Consider the following 22,075-nt stretch of genomic DNA (forward strand, 5'->3'; position numbering starts at 1 on the left):
AAAATCCAGGATGCTTATATCAAGAATTAGGACATATTGAGCTATGACTTATGTTAAGATATTTGATGCCATTTTGAAAAGTTCTAACTGAAAGCTTTAAAGAAAGACATCTATATTTGTATATGAAGATTCAATTAAAAATAATTGCAAGACTGAGCCTCTTTAAGTGTTCTTTAAGTGTGTGAAGTTTTAAATTACACCGTCATTTATGAGCCTGGTTAAATTCGGAGTAGTTTCAGATCGCTATGCATGTCACTGTTATTGAACTTGGTGAAAGGGCATTACAATAAAATGTAAAGATCATAAGAAATGTTTCAAACAGGAGCAAGTCGTTTAGCCCATCAAGCCCATCTGGTAGTTGGCAGTTAATTAATGAAAGGATCTCATCCAGCAATTTCTTGAAAGAAGCTAGGGTATCAGGTTCAACAACATGACTAGGTACTGTAGGTTTTTCCCCCATACTTCAACAGTCCTTGTGGTAAGGAAGTGTCTCCTGCTCTCAGTTTTAAAATACACATTCGTATAGTTTCCACTTGGGCCGGTTGGTTTGTGTTTCTCTGTTCATTCTGAAGAAATCAGCTGTGGTGACTTTGTCCCCTTATAATGTTCTCAGTGCAAGACTAAAAAATGCTCAGTTCCTTCAGCCTGCCAGCGTAGGACGTTGCCTTCAGCCCTGATATGTATCTAGTTGCTATTGTAGCATTCTCGGGTTCACGTGGGTATACGCCCTCGCCGCTGTGGACTCAAACCCGGGCCCCTGGCGTCACTCAACAGGGACCCAGCCAGTTCAGGGAAACGTCCCGTCAGCCCGGCGGCTGCGGTCCCTGCTATTCACAGGGAAGGGCGGTGACGTCACGGCGCTGCTAAACCGGCTCGCACAATCTGCAATGTCCGCCGTATGCGTTACATTATTATTATTATATATTATTCCAGAGCAGCAATATCTGTTCTACTATAGTAACCAAAGCTTTGCCAATATTCTAAATGAGGCCTTAGTTTTATACTAATGATTTATTTAATTTTAGGGAAATATCCCCTGTTTAAATTCAGTGCTTTTTACTATACAATCTGGTATTTTGCTTACCTTTTTAAGTGCTTTCCCACATTGTCTACTGGATGTAAATGATGTACTGTATCAACATCAACACCTAAATCGTTTTCATAAGTGGCCTGGTCTCACTCAGCATTTTCAGTTTAATATTTTTAGTATATGTTTTCACCACCTGATTGCAAAACTTTAAAAAAAAGCTTTACAGTCAAATCTGGCAGGTGTTTTCCCAGCCTTAAATTTTACCTGAATCTTTTGGAATTTTTTGCTTCAGCGGTATTTGCTAATCCTCTTTATTTGCTATCACCTACAAACTTGACTAGTCTCTTAAATAAACCAGAATCTAGATCATTTGTAAAAACCAAGAAGAGAGCACTGATCCCTGTAGTACTCCACTAACTACCTCACCCCAACTTGGTTATTCACCCCTTATCTGTGTCCTCTGTTTTCCATCTAATAACAAATAATCCAAACACTCTTATTTCCCCTGAATACCTACCATCTGCAATTTGAGCATTAAATCTTGACGTGGTTAATCTAATGAGACTTCTATCTGAATAAGCCCTAAATTGGGGTTAGCTTTGCTCTCGAATTAAACTTCCAATAATATTTCACATTATTCACAAAACCTTAATTCGTTTTAATGATAACTTTTTTACAGGCCAATATATGATATATTATGTATGATATGCTTATCAATGACAGTTTTTCCAAAGAATGTTGAATTAAGAATAAGAAACAGAACCAGAAATCAAAAGCTAAGCAAACTTATAAAGTGATTGTTAACCTGATTACTACAGAACCTTTAACAATTATTAAGTTCAATTAATTTTTTTATTTCTGATTATGTTTCCTTCTCGTTAATTAAATGTTTCTCCACTTCTTTGGGTTTGTGTTAAAACTGAGAATAGAAAGGAGAAATTGTCAGTGATTAGCCAAAAATTTAACATACAGTATCAACAATATCGGCCTGTGAATAAAAAGCAGATGTATGACAAGTTTTGTATCAAAACTATTTCTAAGTTTTTGTGAAATGTTTTTAGACGTTTAACCTTTGGTGAAATTACTACTGACTGCACTGTATAAATTGTATGTTAAATACTGATCTGCCAAAACAACAGAATATACAACTATGTTACTATTAAAACCTCCTTTAAGAGCTTGTGAGATATGTGAAAAACACTTATTGGAAGTGTAATTCAAGCAGAAATCCAACTCTAACCCTTGGCTTATTGTCCTAGGAATCTTTCCAGAATAAAGGTTTACACTAAGATCAGAGTAACAGTTACCATATAAAACTAATTATATTTCAAGATTTGTCTGCATTTCCAACTTGTTAATCATGCATATGTCTCCTGTAGTTTGGATTTATGTAAAACTTGAACATGTTTATATGATTTGGAGAATTTGCTATTGATGGGTATAATATAAATACAGCTCATAGCACATTTTACTGATGATTCCTCCTCGTTATTGATGTCATTAACAATATTAATCCTAAACAGAGCTGTTAGACTCCCCCCCTCTGGCTGTTTTCCACCAGTCGATTATTTAATTAACCAATGCACCAATCAAGCTCCCAAGACACTCTCTATACCCAGTAAACACAGGTCTAACCTCACCCAAAGAGAAATTCAGGCGCTCCAGTCTCACCATAACCCGGATGATATCGTCATCAAACCAGCAGACAAAGGAGGCGCTGTTTTGGTGTGGCGTTTGGTGTAGCACACCGAAGGGTATATAGATCAGAGTAAAGCAAAATGTTACAGTCCCAGCATCCCGCCACCAGAGGGCACCTCAACCTCTGGTGCCTACCTCATCCATTCAGAAGAGGCGTAGATCAAGCAGACAGCATTAATCAATCCCAGTTTGCCTAGTTTCTTTACATCACTATGCCTCCCCTCCCCGTGCCTACTTAAACCCTGCTCTTGGTCCAGACTTTTCTCAGTATTGTTTACAACCTTTTGAGCTCTTCTTCTCATCCTCTGCTGTTCTCACCCTGGACTTCTTGCTGGTTTTCTGGATTTTGGCCTGTCTCTTGACCTTGATTTTTGGATCGTGTCTTTGGTGCTTTATACATAGTCTCCTGTTTTTTTTTTTGATCTTCGCTCGCCTATATACTTTGGCCCTGGAGTATTCCAATTTGACTGGATTCAGATTTCTTTCTAATCTTATTCCCTGCATAGTGTCCATTTTGTGCCTTCTGAGCTGGTGACCAGCCTAACAGAAAACAGATTACAGAAAGGAATGTGAAATTGGGAAGATATAAAACTGAAACAAAAGAACAGTGTTAGGACCCAAGCTGCATAAGACCCAGAAAAACATATCATAGCCCTTAGCTGGAGGAGACTGAATGCAACTGATGAAACTTCACAAAAATCTCTCAGCCAACACCTTAGGAATTGACATGACTAGAAATGTGTCACAGCTGCTAGGATTTGACTGAATTAACTGAACAGCAGAAATAAAACAAAATTAAACACAATGATCGCAAAACCAAAATGTCTCTTCCCATGTTCATAACTAATCAGCCTCATACAATTAAAATTTTTTTAGTAAGCAACATGATCATATAACCTGAAACAATGTTCCTGACACCCACACTGTATATATACAGTATATGGTTGAAATTGTGGATTAGAACTATTTGCTGTGTATTTGTGTATTATCAAATAAATAGCAAAGGTATTTTACTCTCTATCCATAAGGCCAAGCAGGATCTAATTTGTCAATGCTTCTGGTTTTAGAAATGACTAAATAGCTGTTAGATGTTATATGTATGCCATTCCTGAAATATTCCTTTCTGAGTGGTCCTCTTGAGAAGAAAAAAATAGTCACAAATTAGTGGCCTAATCCATTAATATATTAGATGTCCTTATAACTTTTCAAGCAGGTTACTGTTGTTTACATTCTATATTTGGATTGCCAAACCTCCATAGCAATATTTTCTCATTATAAGCTTGTACTGTTTATTTTAGACCTGTGTCTGGTTTCTGCTGCAAAGAAACAGCATAATCTGTCTACTGGCTGGATAACCTGCTTATTGTCAGAGTAATTTACTGAGAACATACTGAAGGCTTCCTAATAAGGTTTTGCTTGTTCTTTATTACAGAACACATGGTATAGAAAAACCAATGCTGTCTACATTCAAGTGTAGCTATATCAGAAATACTCCTGACCCTGGTACAGCAACAGGTCTTTCTTTCTATTGCAGGGTATTATAAATCAATTTATCTATATCATTTGTCCATTCAATCACAGTGTTTAGCCACTAGAAATAATAACAATGATACTGACAGGGCTCACTCCAGAACCAGGATTGAATGTCAGAAATTTAGATTAGCCAAAAAGTTGCATTGTGAGAGTTAGCTAACCATCAAATATCTAATTCCAACAAATAATCCAATTTGATTAATGCCTGTTTATTTCATTTTCATTTTTAATCCATGTACTGCCTGCTGCTTAAATAGTTCCCCTGGGGAGAATCTTCAATTGAATTGAACGTAATAATGGTGTTAATTTCAAGAATACAGACTTTCAGTGGGTGTTAGCATAGCAATGTGCCACAGCGTAAACATCATAATTCACAAATTTCGTACAGTTCTGTAACATAGGAGCATAAGAAACGGTTTATGTTTAAGAAGACAATTCAGCCCATCGTCATGACAGATTTTAGGGCTTTAAGGACACCGTAGCAGTTTCAATAACACATTGTATATTATTGTCCAAAACCCACAACAAAATGAATATTTTTCGCGTTCAAATACTCCCATTAACACTTCCGCTTGAATCCTTACTTGCTTTATTATTGAGCTCACTCTGTCTCTGTGTAAACTGACCTCAAAGAATCGATGTTCCGTATACATAACTATTGGTAACAAAACCACCAAAAAAGCATTAGAATTCTAACTTCGTCAGAGCTGAACCACACTACGAATGGTCACTGACCTTGCTGTAGATGACTAGTGGAGCGATATCTAAATGACTTCTCTGAAGCAGAATTCATCACGTATTCTTTAATTAACATAACCAAAATGTGCAGCGGAGACTTTGACAATTTTAAATATATATATATTTATTTTTCAAAGTTATTATTCCTGGAAAATATATATGGGGGAAAAACTCATAAAACGGAATTACCGAAAAACAAAAAGTATTGGGTTTTAAAGTGGTAAAGTGCCAACTCCGGAGCAGATATTTTATTATTCAGCGTGCATTATCCTATTTTTCCTTAAACAAGAAATAGTGAAAAACAACAACAACAACAACAACAACAACGCACAACTGTCCAAAATTCGTTGGCCACAATGGACTGGACGCAGTACATAGCTCATTGCCATCTACCGGTAGTGGATACCATACACAGATAAGCAGCATCCTCCAGGGGGCGCCCTTGGTGTTTCTAGGAAATGGAAGCCGACAGGTATTCAAGTTTACTGGCCGTTACATACTGTACATCGGTAAGCACCCTACATTTACTATTATTGACAACACAGCAGATAAACTTCGGAGACTTATTCATTTAGAAACAAGATGAATCACGACACATAAAATGTAAAAAGGGAATGTGACAAGTACCCTCAACAATTGTTTTTCTAAAGTACATGCACAGAACACTAGTTGGAAGGCTTTTGTTAAGAAAAGGAAGATATGTCAGTGTGCTAATAAACTTCTGAGATGTGTTCCTCATTAGACTAAACAGCATTTTGCTAAGGGGGGTGGGGGGAACAAACATTAATATGACGCAACGTTCTGAAACAGGAAAATATCATCATTCCCATCACCCAGGCCTTCTGTTGGGTGAATATTGACATCCAGTTTTTGATAGTGTAGGTCTACATCATACTATCTCTTTTTCACTCTTTCAGAAATAGGTTTATGGCTTTCTAATCTTTACATTTAATTGTGCTGTAAGTCTTCCTGTGACAGGTGTTTTATGGCTAAAACACTACTGTGCATCATTTGCAATAAAACAAATGGAAAGAGATTAGCACTCTATTTTTTCTATCTCTCCTACTAGAGGGCTACATTCTAGCAGGTTTTATAGGTCTCTTCATCAGCATCACCTAAGAGCTGGAAAAACTATAAAACTGCTCTAATTAAGACAATAATTAGCTCTATTAGCATTACAAATTTTGCTAGAATGGAAACCTGCAGGACTGCACTCCTCCTGGAGTCAGAGACCCAAACACTGCATGATAACCTTGTACAACACATCCGGAATAAGAGTAAAGTGTTTTACTAATGAAGAGCAGTAGCCAGAAGGTCATTTCCTCAGCATTAATCCAGTTTTTTGGTTCTCCTTCCAGCCAAACCTTGTCTGAATTAAACCTATTGAACTTTTAATCAAACTATTTATTTTTTAATTGTTTCTGCAATTAAATAGTAAACAAAGTTAGTAGATAAATTAAGTTTTCCCAGAGGCCAATTAACCTACCAGTAGGTTTTGGACAGTTGGAGGGAACCCACATAAACAAATTGGGAACATACCAACTCCATATAGAGAGGACCCCAGGTCTGGGATTAAACCCAGAGCCTCAGCACTGACAGAAATTTCAAGAGCTGCTCACTGTACCACCATGCTGCTCTAGAAACCAGTCAACAAGTTATAAACCATTAACAATTATTATCATGGGTGTGTGTTCCCATATGTTTCTGTATATTATTAACTCTTGTTTTACATGTCATCAATTGTGTGTGGAGACAGCTTTAAGGTCCTCAGCATAAGCAAAAATGTGATTTGGTTTCTTTCTCTAGATTAACTGCACCCTTGCATCAGTAGCCAACAATGTGAAACTAATATATCTGCTTTAATCCAGAATCGAGAGCAAGACCATCTAATTCCATGTCTTGTAGCAAAATTGTGTTTCTCCTTACAGGTTTCCAATACAATACATACGCTGACATGGCTACAAAATACCTGACATAACTAGGTTTTAAGGAGGAAGTGCTGCTGAGGCTGGTCACCAAAGCCTATTAACAATTTCAAACTTGTTAAAGTACTTCTTCAGAATCCATGGATTTGTGAACCTATCTTCCAGGTTCCAAAAAGGAAAAAAAAATCAAATAAATTAAAAAAGATACAAATTTCTTACAAGTTGAGGAAAAACGGAGTGCCAAGCAGATGTTACGCACTGGTGTGAACCAAAGGCCCAAGCCTGTTCAGTTCATGTTAGTTTAGTAAAATAACATCTTTGCAGCTAGGTCTTCCCAAATATGATGACGAGTAAAAATAAAGCTGATCTGCCTGTGAATTATTACCTTGTCTCTGATCTTTTCCTCTCTGTAAGGGTGGGTTTCTGTCAGAACTTCTTACAATTTAGGAATACTGTAGAACACTGACCAATATTTACTGTTCTCTATACAAAAACCCATTAGTTAATTTGTCTTTTGCTTATTAGTTCTAAAACGCTTAATGATAAAGTTCAAACTACATAGCTAGCGCTATACAAATTTACAAGAAAAGGTACTTTTTTGTTGAATCTGTTATGCTCATTAAGAGGCTAGAGGGTTTTACTTTAAGGGATTTTTGAGCATGTGAAATGTAAATTCTCAAGATGTGATGCTTTTACAAATCCCCAGCTAACACTAGAATATGTAGATACTCAACCCTAATGAAGTGTTTAATCATTATTCAATCAGCACAGTACAAAATCACTGAGCCCACTAATGCCCACTACAGCTACATTATATTCATAAAAATTAACTGAATTCTTTATATCAGGATCTGAGTTGATCAAGGTGGTGTTGAAGATGACAGCCTATAACCCTTGTAGACCTGGCTCCTGTGAGTGTGTCAGGCAATCTCTGACAGAGCTCTTCTTTTAGAAGCCGGCAAAAGAAAATCTTTAATACTCTGTATGAACAGACATGGGCAGCACAGTGGTGCAGTGGTTGGCATTCTTGCCATGTAGTGATAGGGCTCTGGGTTCAAATCCAGACCTGGGACACTATCTGTGTAGAGTTTGTGTGGGTGTTTCCTCTGGGTGCTCTGGTTTGGTGTGAGCATTCTGAATATATGTCTGCCCTGTGATGGACTGGTACAGTATGTACCCTACCTTGGTGTGTTTCTCTGGAGAAGGACATTAAAATGCATTCTGGATAATGCCTTCAGATCACCTGAATGCATTATTGTAAATAAATTGCATTTTATGAGATGTGCTGGAACAGGCCCATTTTTGTTAGTCAATGCATATTTTCATCTAGTTTGCAAAATTTAGTTTGCCGAAAAAAATCATTAACAATTAGGTACACCCCTTTGGGTAAATAACAATTGAAACTCCAACTTCTCAAGCTTTTTGCACATATGCATTTCCTGTTTCACCACACTGTTCAGCTGTCGTACTGTTTGCAGTTTAAAAAGTTTTAAAAAGTTTGAGCACTTTAATTGGGAAAATAACCAATTTTGGCAGACATCAGGGTACAGAGGAGTGAGTAAGTGTTCGTATAAACAGTGAGTGTTGCAATGAGCAGCTATTAGCCACAAGTGGGACTAGTAGGGGCAGGGTCAGCTGGCAGTCTCTGACAGAGCTCCTGGGCACTAGACAAAGATGTTTTCTCTCATGTACTACCTACAGTACACCTACTACAGATTAGATTATGTCACACAGTAGTTCCCATGAAAATATATTGCTCATGTCTTACTGTATTTGAAACCTTGAAGTTGTTTACAGTATTGATTTAACAAAGGATAGTCACATTTTGGTCTTGGGGTCTTGCTGTGTCTGCTGGTTTTCTAAATGTCTCCTCAAAGCCCCAGCACCTGGAGAGACCAAATTGGTCCAATTAAGGTTAATGAGTTGATTTAAGTGATTATTTGGAATTTAATAAAACAGCACACATACAAGCCCTCAAACACCAGAGCTAGACACTCCAATTGCAAAAGATGTGTCATCAACAAAGGTAAAACAAAGGAAACATTATTTTAAACTGTGGTGCACACATTTGTGCAAAACAAAGGAGAAAGAGATGAATGAGCAATATTGTGCAATGTAACCAATTACACAGACAGCATAGCTTATCGCTCAACACATAAAACTAATTACGATTCCTCTGATGGTAATTGACATTAATGTATTTGCTAAGATGGAAAATGTGTTTGAACAGTATGTTCCATTTCCTCAATTTGTTTTATGATGTAACCAAATCCAGCTTATTGTTAAACATTCTTGTTTGTAGCTACAGAACAATCAGTGTTTTATCTGTTGTTGTACCTGAATCTACCATTATGATTCACCAATTGATTTCCCATTAAACCTAAACAGAGAGTTATAATCTCTGATTATATAATCAAGTGTACAGTATAAGGGGCTATAACTTGGCTCCTTTGGTTTAAAGCTTTTAGTATTTGCCAGTGATGGTCAGGAGCAACACAAAGGCAGCATTTCTGTAATTGAAGAAATTCAATTACAGAATTACAAATACTTGCAATCAATGGCTCTCTAATGAAATGGTAGAAACAAGATGAATGTACTGTATCAACTTGAAAACCTTCCCCACAAACGACAGGATTGTCACATGTACCACCAGAACAAGTAGGCTTTGCTTACCTGACACAGCACTGAAAAGTAACACACTATTCTATATCATGCTCCTCTCATAAAGGATACAAAAGCCACTTCAAAAATTGTTACCAAAAGTCAGAAGACCAATAACTTCTCATTAATACTCCCTTTGACAACACTGTTAGCAATTTAAACTGTGAGGCATGGTAATAAACCCTGGTGAAAAAAAAACCTTGTAGCTGGACCTTTAATATTTAGTACTGAATTAGAATAAAAAGATATTTCCTGAGACCCACGGGAAAATACCCCTGTTGTCAGTTTGCAATAAATGAATTATTTCTCAGCATTTTAAACCTAAATAAAAGTTAAGTCAAATACATGTCGCTTGTTAAAAACATATTATCCTGTGACTGTCAAATTATTCAGATTATCCTGTATAAATTGAGAAAAAATTATAATTTGAATATAATTATCTGTTGTACAGTGGTTAGTATTACTGCCTTGAAGTGTTGGGTTCAGTTCTGGGCCTGGGGTGCTATCTGTGTGGAGTTTGTATATTCTCTGGGTGGAATTTGTGTTAAATTCCACAGATGTTTTCGCCCAGTTTTCTGCTGGAGTCTGCCTATACTGTGTAGCTTCATTGGTGTCTGGAATAAATGGGCCTGGTGTGAGTGTATGTGTGCTTGTGTCTGTGTGTGTCCTGTGACTGGCATTGCGTTGAGGGTGTATCCCCTCTTGTGCCCCTCACTTGCCGGGATAGGCTCCAGTGCCCCTGCAACCCTAAATTGGATGAAACATCATGGATACAGGATGGAAGGATAATGGATTAGGACAAATACAGTCAGCTGGCACACCCTCCCCTTATAGCATAACAGTCTAGCTTTGCTTGTAGTTTTGAATGTTATCAGTATGGTAATATTAAAATTATATCAACTTCTAGTGCCAATATATCATTCTGAAAAATTATACCTATTGCAGCCCTGAATCACCTACCATTGTCAGGGATATTGGGCTGTGAATGTTTGTTTTCTGCTGAAAATCCGCCATCTGTTCTTCCAATAAGCTGCTTGTTGTTTTGGAAAGGGTCAAGGAAACTCAGAGTACAGGCTGCTAGCGTGACTGCCCCCTTGGGGGCAAGCCATTGCATCACAGAGTGCACACATACAGGGACAATTTAGACCCATTTAGAATTAAGAACACACTGAGAACATGCAGACTCCATACAGAAGGCACTGCAGTGGGTAATCAAATCCGTGATCTGAATGCTTGGAGGCAGCACATTCCCTTGTGCTACCTTCCCTCTGAAGATCCCAAAAAAGTCATTTTAATGATTTACTGTGCATTGTCATATGATTAGATCATTTTCTTTCAATTGTCTTCTTTTTGGTACTTTGTATGGTACCTCCTATTAATATTTTAACTTGTTTGCCTTTCCTCTTTATCACTCATTGTTTGCCAGATTACTGGTTCCTGATTATATTTTTAGAGAACTGAAAGCTGTAAAACACATTAAGCTTTTCTACTGTGCAGGACCATGTCACTCTTTCCAGTGTAGCTACATAATGCACAGTATTATAAATCTAGATAAATCACATAAGCAAAGTACTTGTCTGGCCTTTCAAACAAATGTGTTCTCAAATGGCAAACATAAGAGGCAGGGCTTTGCATGTCATATACAGTAAGAGATCCTCCCCCTTAACATGCCTCTGAGTTAGAAAGCTTGATATATTTAAAACTGTGTCACTCCCCACTAAGCTGCAGACTAAGAAAAATTAAGAACTTGTTTCTTTCAAAAACAAAGGAGAAAAGCTTCTGGAAATACCAGCTCATCTTGACGCAAGAAACAAAAGTACACGTTTTGGAAGAAATAACAGAAACAACAAAGGTATGTTAATGCATTTAATTTTTTAAATAATAAGATCACTTAAAGCAGAGGGTGTTAATTCCAGTTCTCTGTCTAGAGTCCTCCTGGGTTTAGAGATATTTACGTTTAACAACTGAACAGCTAATAAAAAACAATTAATTTAAATTCTTAACAAATAATGTGTTCAATTAAGGTCGTAAATTCAATGTTGGAATGAAAACTAGGACTCCAGACTCGAAGGACTGAAATTAACTGCCCCTGTATTAAAATGTCAACTTATGCAACTGTTTACCATAAAACCTGAAGGAAAGGTAATATCACTGAGGGTAAATACTATTTTTAAGCAAGAGTAGATCAAATTATGCAAGCAAGATTTTTTTTTTAATTATCAGCTGCCATAAATGAACATCTGTTTATAACTTACAGTAAAAGTGAATCAAAGATTTGTCTTATAACTGTCAGTAATAAAAAGTATGAAACAGTGGCTGCTGGTTTTTAACAGCATTTGCCATGTGTTTGGGATATATGATCAACTTTGTTGGTGCATTCTTCTCAAAGAGTGCTTGTGGTTATTTAGTGTGGCACAGGTTCTTAAACACTGTCAGCAAATGCTCCATGATATTCCTTGAGATTTCATCTTTTGTACTAACATGCCAAATGTGCAGATTGTTACCTTCCAATATGTTGTAACACGAAGCCAATGATAATATTATGATTTGCCACAGCTGATCCTGCATAAGTACTGTGCTATAACCAACAAAGCACACCTAAAGTGTAGTAAGAATTAAGGAAAGCAGAGTGAAAGCAAGTTAACTTATTGTATGTTTCAGAGCACAACCATGCCAAATGTACCATATAAATGTTCCAGGCTTAATAATAATAAAAAATAAGAGCAATAACTTTGCATTGGTTAGACAAACTATATTACTGTAATCAAATCCTCAGATTGAAGAACTGTGTCAAAATCTGTTTTCACAGCAAGTGGTGTGTAAATATACCACAGAAAGAATTCAAAAGCAAATGTTTGCTAATCTTCACGTCTTGTTTTTTTGTAACAGTTACTTATGTCTTTATTATTTAGTGTATGTCAGATTTCTGTCTTTCTCTGCCATTACTACCACAACTTCTCAGTGAAAGAGATTGATTTTTCTTAAGAAAAACTCTGCCCTTATACTTTGTGACAGTGCTGTGCTGTCCTCTTTCAGCCTTAAAATGTGGTTAACGTGACTTTTATGTTATATGATTACTTGTTTTTGTCACTTCAGGTAAGTATAGAAAATCAACAAAGCCTTCTTACACAATATGAAGGGAAATCACTCTCAGGTCTCAGAACTAGATATTTCTAGCAATTTCCCAAAACTGACAGTTACATGATTAGTTTTCATTACTCGAAGGGGGTTGATAAAAAGACGATTGATACAATCAGTAGATATTATTTTGTTATCAATCATGTTATTTTGTCCAGGACATTTCAGTATACAATAAGGAGCACATTATAAACAATCACAGAAATTTAGTATTGGAATGTTAAAGACACAACGATTAAATATTGGCATCAACTGCCGGAAGGTATAAACAAATCAACTTGGAAAATCTGAAGTTATTGCAGTCCTGAAGCAACGTCCCATTGCTGACAAACAAAACTGTGATTTGTTTATTTATTATATAAAATAAAAAAAAACAGCAATATTTTGTTCACTTAAAGTGGTCCTCTACATTTGGGGTGACAGGATTCACAAAAAAAAACCTTGAGGCTTGTTCTCCTATAATCACTGTTAATCATTATTATGTTCTTTACTTGTAAATGCCTTGTGGTTTAGTGTATCCGAATGCCCATGTTTGCTATGATGTTATACAAATGCAAGGAATTACTAATTATTACTAATTCTTTACACACTGGGTCCGTCTAGATAGCTCTAGTCTATGATTCAGTTCATGTTCTGGATTACATAAATCTCTTAAAATGAAAGAGTACTGATTGTAACAAAAGTGGATTGTATGCATTGTGATTGGGCAATGTATAATGTTTATTCTGGCCAATTCTAGCAGATGACAATAAAGTGACTAAAATGAATATAGCAATTCAGTCTAAAAGAAATGATAAAAAGATCTGTCAGTACTACAACATCAAAAGTAGAGCAGCAGATGTAAAATGTATATAGGACAATAACTTCTAAACTTCTAAACAATGAGAGGAAAGTGGCTATAATGAGTATTTTACATAGGTATTCATTAAGGAAGTTAATAACATGCCTCTGGCAGCAGAAGAACAAACATCTGTATTAATTAGTATAAGCTGAGAAGAGAAAGGTGTTTAGGGTAATAGGAGAACTCTAGATTAATAAATCTCCAGTGTATCCTGCTAATTGAATTTAAGGAAACAAGAGATGTCATGCATAAGCAAGTTCCCATCCATAAAAAGGTGACAAAACTTAACCAATTTCACCAATAATTCTGAATTCTGTTACATGTAAGGTTTGGAAACACAAATTAGAACTAGAAGATCAGATATATGCAAATAAGATCTTAGAGGACGGACAACATTAATTTAGAAAAGGTAAGTTGTGCTTTAATAACTAGTTGCACTTCTTTGAACAAACAACAGTAGGAATGAAAATACACTAAACATGCGATATAGTTTGTTTATTTTATTTCTGATTTTCAGAAGGTTTTTGATAACTTTCCTCAAAAAAACATTTTCAAATTACAGATGGGAGGCATTCTGAGAAATGTGAGGGGGTTGAAAATTGATTGATTAATAGAAAACAAAGAGTACAGATAAAAGGTGAATGCTAAAACTGGGATGATATAAATAATGGAGTAATATAGGGATTATCATAAGACCACTGCTGTTCCTAGTTCAAAACATTGATCAAGACTTTGGTATAGTTTGTAAACTAGTTGGTTAGGTTTTCAGATGATACCAAAATAGGATGATTAGTAAAAACTGTACCGCAGCAAATGAAATAAAAATAGATACAATTCAAGATTGGGAGCATAACAGGCAGGCAGCAAAGCCATTAGCTATAAATACAAAGTGGGAAATGCTACATGTGAACAGGCTACTCGTGTAACAAGATGCAGGTGTTTACAGTATGGTGAAGCACAATTAACATAAGGTAGATAGATTTAAGGAAATGATGAGGGGAAGTAATTTAAAAGACCAGACAATAAAAAGGATGGGTTGTCAAAATAGTAGAAGTTAAATCAAGGGATGTTATGTTAAAAGTCCTCATTTAGAATACTGTGAACTATTTTAGTCATGGACTATGTTACAAAAACGATATTGATGCTGTGGAATCCATCCAGGGAAGAGCAACCTGTTAGTCTGAGGTTTTGTTGACCTTAAAGCATATTCACCCCCTCTACTTAATCAAAATACCTTCTCTCAACAACCTCCGCCTGAGAACCTGGCACAATTCCACAAACCTGGCCAACATTCAACTCTATATGGAGTTCTCATTTTTCAGTTCATGTCAGATATTCAAAACTCAATAGATGTTTTGTTTTTTTTTTTGCATTAAATTGAAAATGCTGTTGTAATATAATGTTTAAATGCGACATTTCCAGATGGATACATCAGTGTATTGTTTTGCTTATTTTTAAAATGAATGATTGTTTGGTTGGATAAATCATTTATTTTTTTCCATTCTCAGTTTGAAAGATTGTGAAAGTGGCTACTAAATCAATTCGAGTGCAAGGTTATATGTGAATAGATGTTATTTTTTGTCAGCATAAAAAGTTTTTGCAACTCTACTATACTTAGAATATTCTCATATCTGCTTATGAATGTTAATATATTATACCTTCCTTCTAGAAATATTTCTAAAGTTTCTATGATTTTTTCCCCTGAAGATACATTCCTCAAAAGCAACATGAACTTTTCCTGTCTTTGAAAAGCAATACTGTATGTCCCCCTGTGCTCAAACTCTTAAGTCCTGTGCAAACAGCCATAGAAGGGGTGATGACTCCTACAAAAAATCAGATTCAATCTCTACATTATGTCTGTGGATAACTGAGTTGTTAAAATAGAGCTGTGGTTGTTGTGGATCAAGTACAGTAACTCTAAGGGCAATTTTACAGTCCAAGCAGGTCTCATTTAAAGGCCTTTATTTTATCTCTATTGATGAAAACATGTTTTATTCAAGTCTCCACATTATTGTGATTCTTGATCTTTTAAATACTTCTTAGACTTTCGCTGCTGCTGGACAAATGATCCAATGATTGGACAAATGATGACCAATTATTTGGCATTGTATCATTACTGCACCCCCCTATCCTTTTGAATGGAAACCAGGGATTTAACCTTCACACTGTAACGGGATGAACACCTGAATTTGTTGCGTCAAAGGGAGACTGATTCTTCATAAAATTCCCCCCTGTATTTTGTTGTCCAACACCTATAAGACAGGTCGTAGAAAACAACAATATGAAAAAAATTGCAAAAAAGTCAACTTGTCTGTCAATGTGGATCTTCAATCAGGCACTGTTCTACTCGTTGTGACATTTTTGGGTTCAGAAGACCTTACTATACACCTAGATACAATCTATGGTGCAATCTAAGGTTAGCGCAAAGAAAATAATCAGAATTCCTCAATACAATTCATTCAGATTTACCAATTTCCTGTTCCATTATACTTTGTAAGGTCTTTTTAATAATCCTAAACACAGCCATGGCCAACCTCCTGTGTTACTTTAAATGCCAAGACCGAAACAAAGAACAAAGACCAAAAATATACAGTTTTTAAACACAGAATGTTAAAAGGCATACATGCTATAGAAATGTTTAAACACCAAAACAAAATGCACAATATAATATGCGAGAATATCACAAATTATTTCAGTCAGCCGAACTTGTCACTGCCAGAGTCAAAACAGGTCTGCTGTCCACTTTATTTGCCTGCTTTCTTAACATTAAGGAACCATTCCTAAATGAATTTTACAGATCCTTTTAAAAACAGTATTTCCATTTTTAACCAACAAAGTATTTTCATACTAATGTCAATGAACATACTAATAAAGAAATCAAAGAGATGTATCAGCACTTCCTTCTGAAAATGTTAAAGTACCTCATAATTAAAAGTTTTAGTATGAAAAGTGCTTTTTGTGTGCCGTTCATTTTACTTATTTTTTTTTTTGTTCTTGACTGCTGTAGTAAACCCACCTACAGTATAAGTGGTCATTAACATTATCTGCATAGCCATATATCATTATTGGCACATATAAATTGCACTTATTTTTTATTTTATTAATCACACCTTAAGTTTGCAATTAATTTTGTCAGCAGTACTCTGTGTTTACTGTATGTTTTGAAGTTCTCAATCCATCCATACATTTCCCTAAATACTTCAGCCTTCCACTTGAGAGTTGATCAACTATTTGGAGCTTTCTCAAGTTAAGGTTAAAGTTAAAGTAGGGTTAAAGATTTGACATAATTCTAGTCAAATTCACTGCAAGTAAAATAACTTTAGACAAGACAAATATCATGAGCATTCCAGTTCGAGAAAGATAAATTAAAATTGACATTCAATCACTGAACACCCTAACATGAACAGTATAAATAATACAAAAACGTTTTCTCTAGTTCGGACTAGAGTTTAAAGTTTAAAGTTTGGCAGTATTTCATGTATTTCTTTCCCATTCATTCCAAAAACACACATCTAACAGAAACCTCTCCTTTGGGATTTGTGAGCAGAATTATCACCAAACTCAACAGACTGTTTAAAAACATCCTAAATCTCCCAAAAGTCAATCTCTTCCACCCTTAAGCCCAGATAAAAACAAATTAATATGTCACTAGGGTTTCCTGTATTCCCACAAAAGAGATACTATGAGACCAAAATTTTGTAAACTGCTATCAAACTGCTATCAAACAGATATCAAGAAAAATCTTACTTTACATGTTCCTAGTGCTAATGTCCATATTCCCAGTGTTGGACTATGGTCATTAAATAAAGTTGTTTACAAAATAATCTGTTATCTTCTTGGGGAAAATTGGTGTTTTATGTCAAGAGTGACCAAACCTGAAACCAGAGAGAAAAACAATCCAGCAAGTTCCTTTAAGTCAATTCCCGAACACCTGGGACAAGTTCATTTTGACTGCTGAAGGAAATGATTAAAGTAATTTAGAGATCTTCTGAAATTAATATATCAACACCCTGTAGCATCTAAGGATCATAGTACAACATTCCTGACTTAATTGAACTAATCACCTTACAAATCTGATAAAAACTCATTGTACTTCACAGGCAGAAAATTTAAGGCTGACCTATGAAATCTATGTTATTGTGGTGCTTAAGGAACAGGGACAACTATTCTTGTTTTATAACATTCTACTAAAAGATTTGTCACTTGTGCTGCAAATTGAACTCATCATAGTGATATCTCCTCTCTGATTGGCTCATTCTGCACAGCATACAAATACTTTAATGAAGTTAATTTACATATCTTTAATGGGGAAAACACCTTCCTGCCTTCAAAATATATTGCACTTTTCTGTGCTATGTAACAAGAAGTAGTCTTTATCAGATTAAACCTTCCTGGAATAACTACCATCTTTAGGCACAAGTCATTTAACTTTGCAGCTGCAATAACTGGAAAATTCCATAAAGTAACTATCCACTCTTATATTTGAGGATATTTTCATTTTATGATTTAATATATTGTTTCTGACACTTCCATCGCCATGTTCTGTTATGCTATTTTATAGATTTCTCTTTCCTTTATATTAGCGTTGTATTTTTGGTGCAACTATGGTAAGGTCTCTTGTCCAGCCCTTCAATGTAAATGAGAATTCGTTTTCAACAGACATATCTGGTTGAATAAGGGATTATTATTACATACATGGAACAAAGCATTCAATCAACAAAGTTTAATGACTACAATATCAACAATGAGCAACAATTCAAATATCTTCAGAATTAAATTAGTCAGGCAGATGTTACCTTGTTGGCATTGTCACTGACAATTAAACAAAAATCATAAAGACATTTGCATCCAGCCTATACTGCTATTGCAGTTCTGTAATCAGCATTTGTATAGTTGTAGAAAGATTTTCAACATACAAACACTACAATCTGAAACAATAATGCATAATGTAGCATAAAACCCCAAGCTGATACAAAACAAAAAGGACAGGCATATTAAATGTTAATTGTGGGAAAATCACATTACAATGCAAATCTGTAAGTGTCACAAATGGTATTTATAATGATGATGAAAAATAATAAATGCTTTTCAAAATTCCAAAGTTCAAATCTTCGTTATATTATAAGCCAACAAGTCCAAACAAACTCTTTTCCTGTTTTTCTGTTGTAACGAAGGGCTGGTAGATGCATGTTAAGCTTTTCATAAACCTCTTACTTGTTCACCTGTTGTCCTTGTCATCCTGGACTAAAAAAAAACATTTCCTTAAACTTTTGAATGCCATATATTGTTGTAAACAAAATTAATCTATGCATTAGTTGTTTGTATCTGTCTCACCTGTGGTGTATCCATAGTCTTGTCCTTATCTAATTGTTCCACCATTTTGTTTTAAAGTTACAGAACCTGACTCACCTCTGGTTTAAATGGCGGATTACTAGGGCATCAAAAGGAGTGGAGGGTGGGGCTTAGGGTATTTTACCTGCCTCTCACGGTGCACTCAAGATCTCCTTTAATCTTGTCTGAGTGTAGCAAACTTGTCTGTGTGACTGTAACATAGCCTGGTATTTGTAAGTTTGCTTGGAACTTCCTAGCATGAATTTCCTTGGAAAGAAAATGAAGTTTAGTATTAAGTAAGTACTAAGTATAGTATAGTATTATTAAGTTTAGTATTTAATGTTTTGAAAGAGATTTACTCTAGATTTACTATCACATTTTTTTTCACAAGTTTCTATTTAGGCAGCTCTTAAATGTCTTATTCAAACTAAAGAATTATAATCAACTCTCTCTTGTACCCAAATAAACAGTGTACAAGAAACATATGACAATATATTGTGAAATATAGGAAGGGTTTTTAAAGATACCCTACCCTGGTCACCAATCCTTCTTCTCTCTTTATACAGGCAATGTATCTGACTACAGCAGAACCAGAAAACCAAACAGCTGAACCTTGCAACTGCTCCATTGAAGTCTTCAAACATGATGTGTTCCCTGCCACCTACCTGGGTATCTTCATCCTGGGCCTTGTTGGGAATGTTGTTTCATTATTTGTCTTTGTGAGGATGTGTAAAAAATGGACGTCCATCAATATGTACATGATGAACTTGCTGATCTCGGATCTGATGTTTGTGTGCTCCCTGCCTTTCCGTGTGGTGTACTACATGATGGACTCCCACTGGGTGTTTGGAGATATTGCTTGCCGCCTTATATCCTATGTATTCTATATCAACATGTACTGTAGCATCTACTTCCTGATGGTGCTAAGCATCATGCGCTACCTGGCCATAGTTAAGCCTTACAAGTATGTCAAGCTGCAGAACAGCAAAAGCGCCAAGCTTGTCTGCATTGTGGTGTGGCTTTTTGTGGCCCTGGCCTCCATCCCGCTGCTCACTTCTGGCAGTGAGGACTATAAAGGCAAAACAAAATGCCTAGAACTGGGGACCAAAGAGATCAGAATCTTAATTGGGATGAATTACATGGTAGCCTTCCTGGGATTTGTCGTCCCCTTTGCCATCATCTCTTTCTGCTACTTCCATGTGGTGAAAAACCTACTGAAGTCCAAGGATACACAGAGGAACAAGCAGTCCTTCAGAAAGTCCACTGCCTTGGTCATCATTGTCATCAGCATTTTCTTGATTTGCTTCCTGCCCTACCATGTGGTCAGGACATTGTTCCTGGAAGCCGAGAGGCAGGCCAGCCTCCACTGTGAGTCCTGTGATTACATTAATGGAATGCGCAAAGCCGCTGTCCTCACTCTCTGCCTCGCTGCCTCCAACAGCTGTTTGGACCCTCTCTTGTTTTGTTTCGTGGGGGAGAACTTCAGGCTGTGGTGGAGAAAGAAGAAACACAAAAATGAGCTGAAAGACCTGGATCCAAAATAACCACAGTGAGGGCTCAATGTGAGATCCTCACACACCTATGCTTAAGTGCTCTGTTCCTGCTCTAACCTTTTCGGAAAGCTGAGCACATGCAAAGCTAACTGGAAGGCCTCCTTAACTGTGCCATGTGACATTGTTGAAACAGGTATTTTTTGTGTGTTTTACTAAAGAAATAGAACACTAGTTACCCAAAGAAACACAATAAACTGGCCACAAATATGACATTTCTGTTTTTTCATGTTTATACAAAATCATAAAGGCATGGCTAGTTTTTATGAGGACCTGGAGAGACTTACAAACATATCACCCTTTGGGTATATACAGCAAAAATATGTACACAGCAGAGCACTTTCCAATATCGCTTTATAATGAAATAATAAAGGACAAATAACCAGTTAACAAATTGCTTCAGGTCAATTTCCCAGATTGTTTGCACTGGAGAAAATGTTTTATAACATTTACTGTATGTTTCGCAGAATGATGGGTGATCATTTTGCCAAAAATATGCATTGTTACAGAAATTCAGTGACAACTTGCAAATGAAACTTGCTTTTCTAGACTAACAACCTTTCCCTGTAGTTGGACTGTAGTGCATATAATAATTTACTCATATTGTTTATGATTTCCAATTAATCCAGAAGTGTAATACAATAAGTTAATTGATAACAGCTGTACTATGTTCACTGTTGAGAAAAAACTGAGTTTCTTACACATTTGATAAATTCAGTTGTGGTTTAAGGGCCATTTGACAAACTCAAAAAGCAGCACACATCTTGATATTGTGCAGCTGGGCTGGGAGATATGAATTTGTGACGTCAAGTGGTCTTGTATAATAAGTTCTCAGAATTTAACCATTTGGTTCCTTCTATGTGATAATATGCAAAGGTAGAAAAATACTGCAAAGCAGCAAAGACAACAAAAAAAACTGCTTAGTTCACTTGAGAATTTCATCTACAGTGAAGAAAGAGATAAGATGTGAAAAAGGGGTTAACTGATTTCTTCCTGCACAAAGACTTCTTGTGAAACAAGACATTCCATGCTTGAATTAGCACTTTTGAGTTATGGCAGCGATGTGAGCTAACTGATAAGAGATTCCAAGTGCAAAATTGAGACTCCCTAACTAAGGAAAGATAAAACCGGCCAAGTGGTCAAGCTCTTGGGAATGTCCAAACACAGGTGACCTCCCACCATAACCAAAGTAACAATTTGCATCAGAAACGGCTGAAGTTTGCTATATAAACTGGAAGTTTTGTACCTATATTCCGAACAATATTTTGATCTTATTGTTCCTTGTGTGCAATAAACTCAGTTGTTTAAACTTCATCTCTATAACAACAGTATAAATAAAAGACAGAAATGTATATAGACATGACCAGGAAATCAATCTGTGAAAAGCTAAAAAAAAAGTGAATGTTTTTGGTTGTCTGCTGAAACAAGCCTAAAAAAATGAAGATTGGGGGTTTTGCACTAATTACACTGTCATTTCCTCTTCCTGATGTGTCACATGCATTACCAACTCATATCAGTAATCTTTACATTCATTATCTTATTTTAAATCTGTATCTACATATTATCTAAACTGACAGTTTTGAGTTTTTAAACATGAGTGTGTTTTTCTTGGGAATTTACCATGAGCTAT

At 36.0% G+C, this 22,075-nt stretch overlaps 1 protein-coding gene across 1 annotated transcript; it reads left to right on the top strand.

Annotated features, from left to right (window-relative positions):
- The first annotated feature begins 11,286 nt into the window (after positions 1 to 11,286).
- cysltr2b (cysteinyl leukotriene receptor 2b) lies at positions 11,287 to 21,801 on the top strand. The gene is made up of 2 exons (XM_006628237.3): positions 11,287 to 11,437; positions 19,462 to 21,801. Exon 2 carries the CDS (start codon positions 19,465 to 19,467, stop codon positions 20,437 to 20,439), a length of 975 nt encoding a protein of 324 aa, XP_006628300.1. The 5' UTR covers positions 11,287 to 11,437; positions 19,462 to 19,464; the 3' UTR covers positions 20,440 to 21,801.
- Positions 21,802 to 22,075: the final 274 nt, after the last annotated feature.

Source organism: Lepisosteus oculatus, chromosome 5 (assembly GCF_040954835.1).
Source record: "Lepisosteus oculatus isolate fLepOcu1 chromosome 5, fLepOcu1.hap2, whole genome shotgun sequence".
In the NCBI taxonomy this organism is placed as follows: Eukaryota; Metazoa; Chordata; class Actinopteri; order Semionotiformes; family Lepisosteidae; genus Lepisosteus; species Lepisosteus oculatus.

What these genes read in the sequence shown, in the direction of transcription:
- cysltr2b (XM_006628237.3), top strand. Translation starts at nt 19,465, where the DNA reads ATGTATCTGACTACAGCAGAACCAGAAAACCAAACAGCTGAACCTTGC.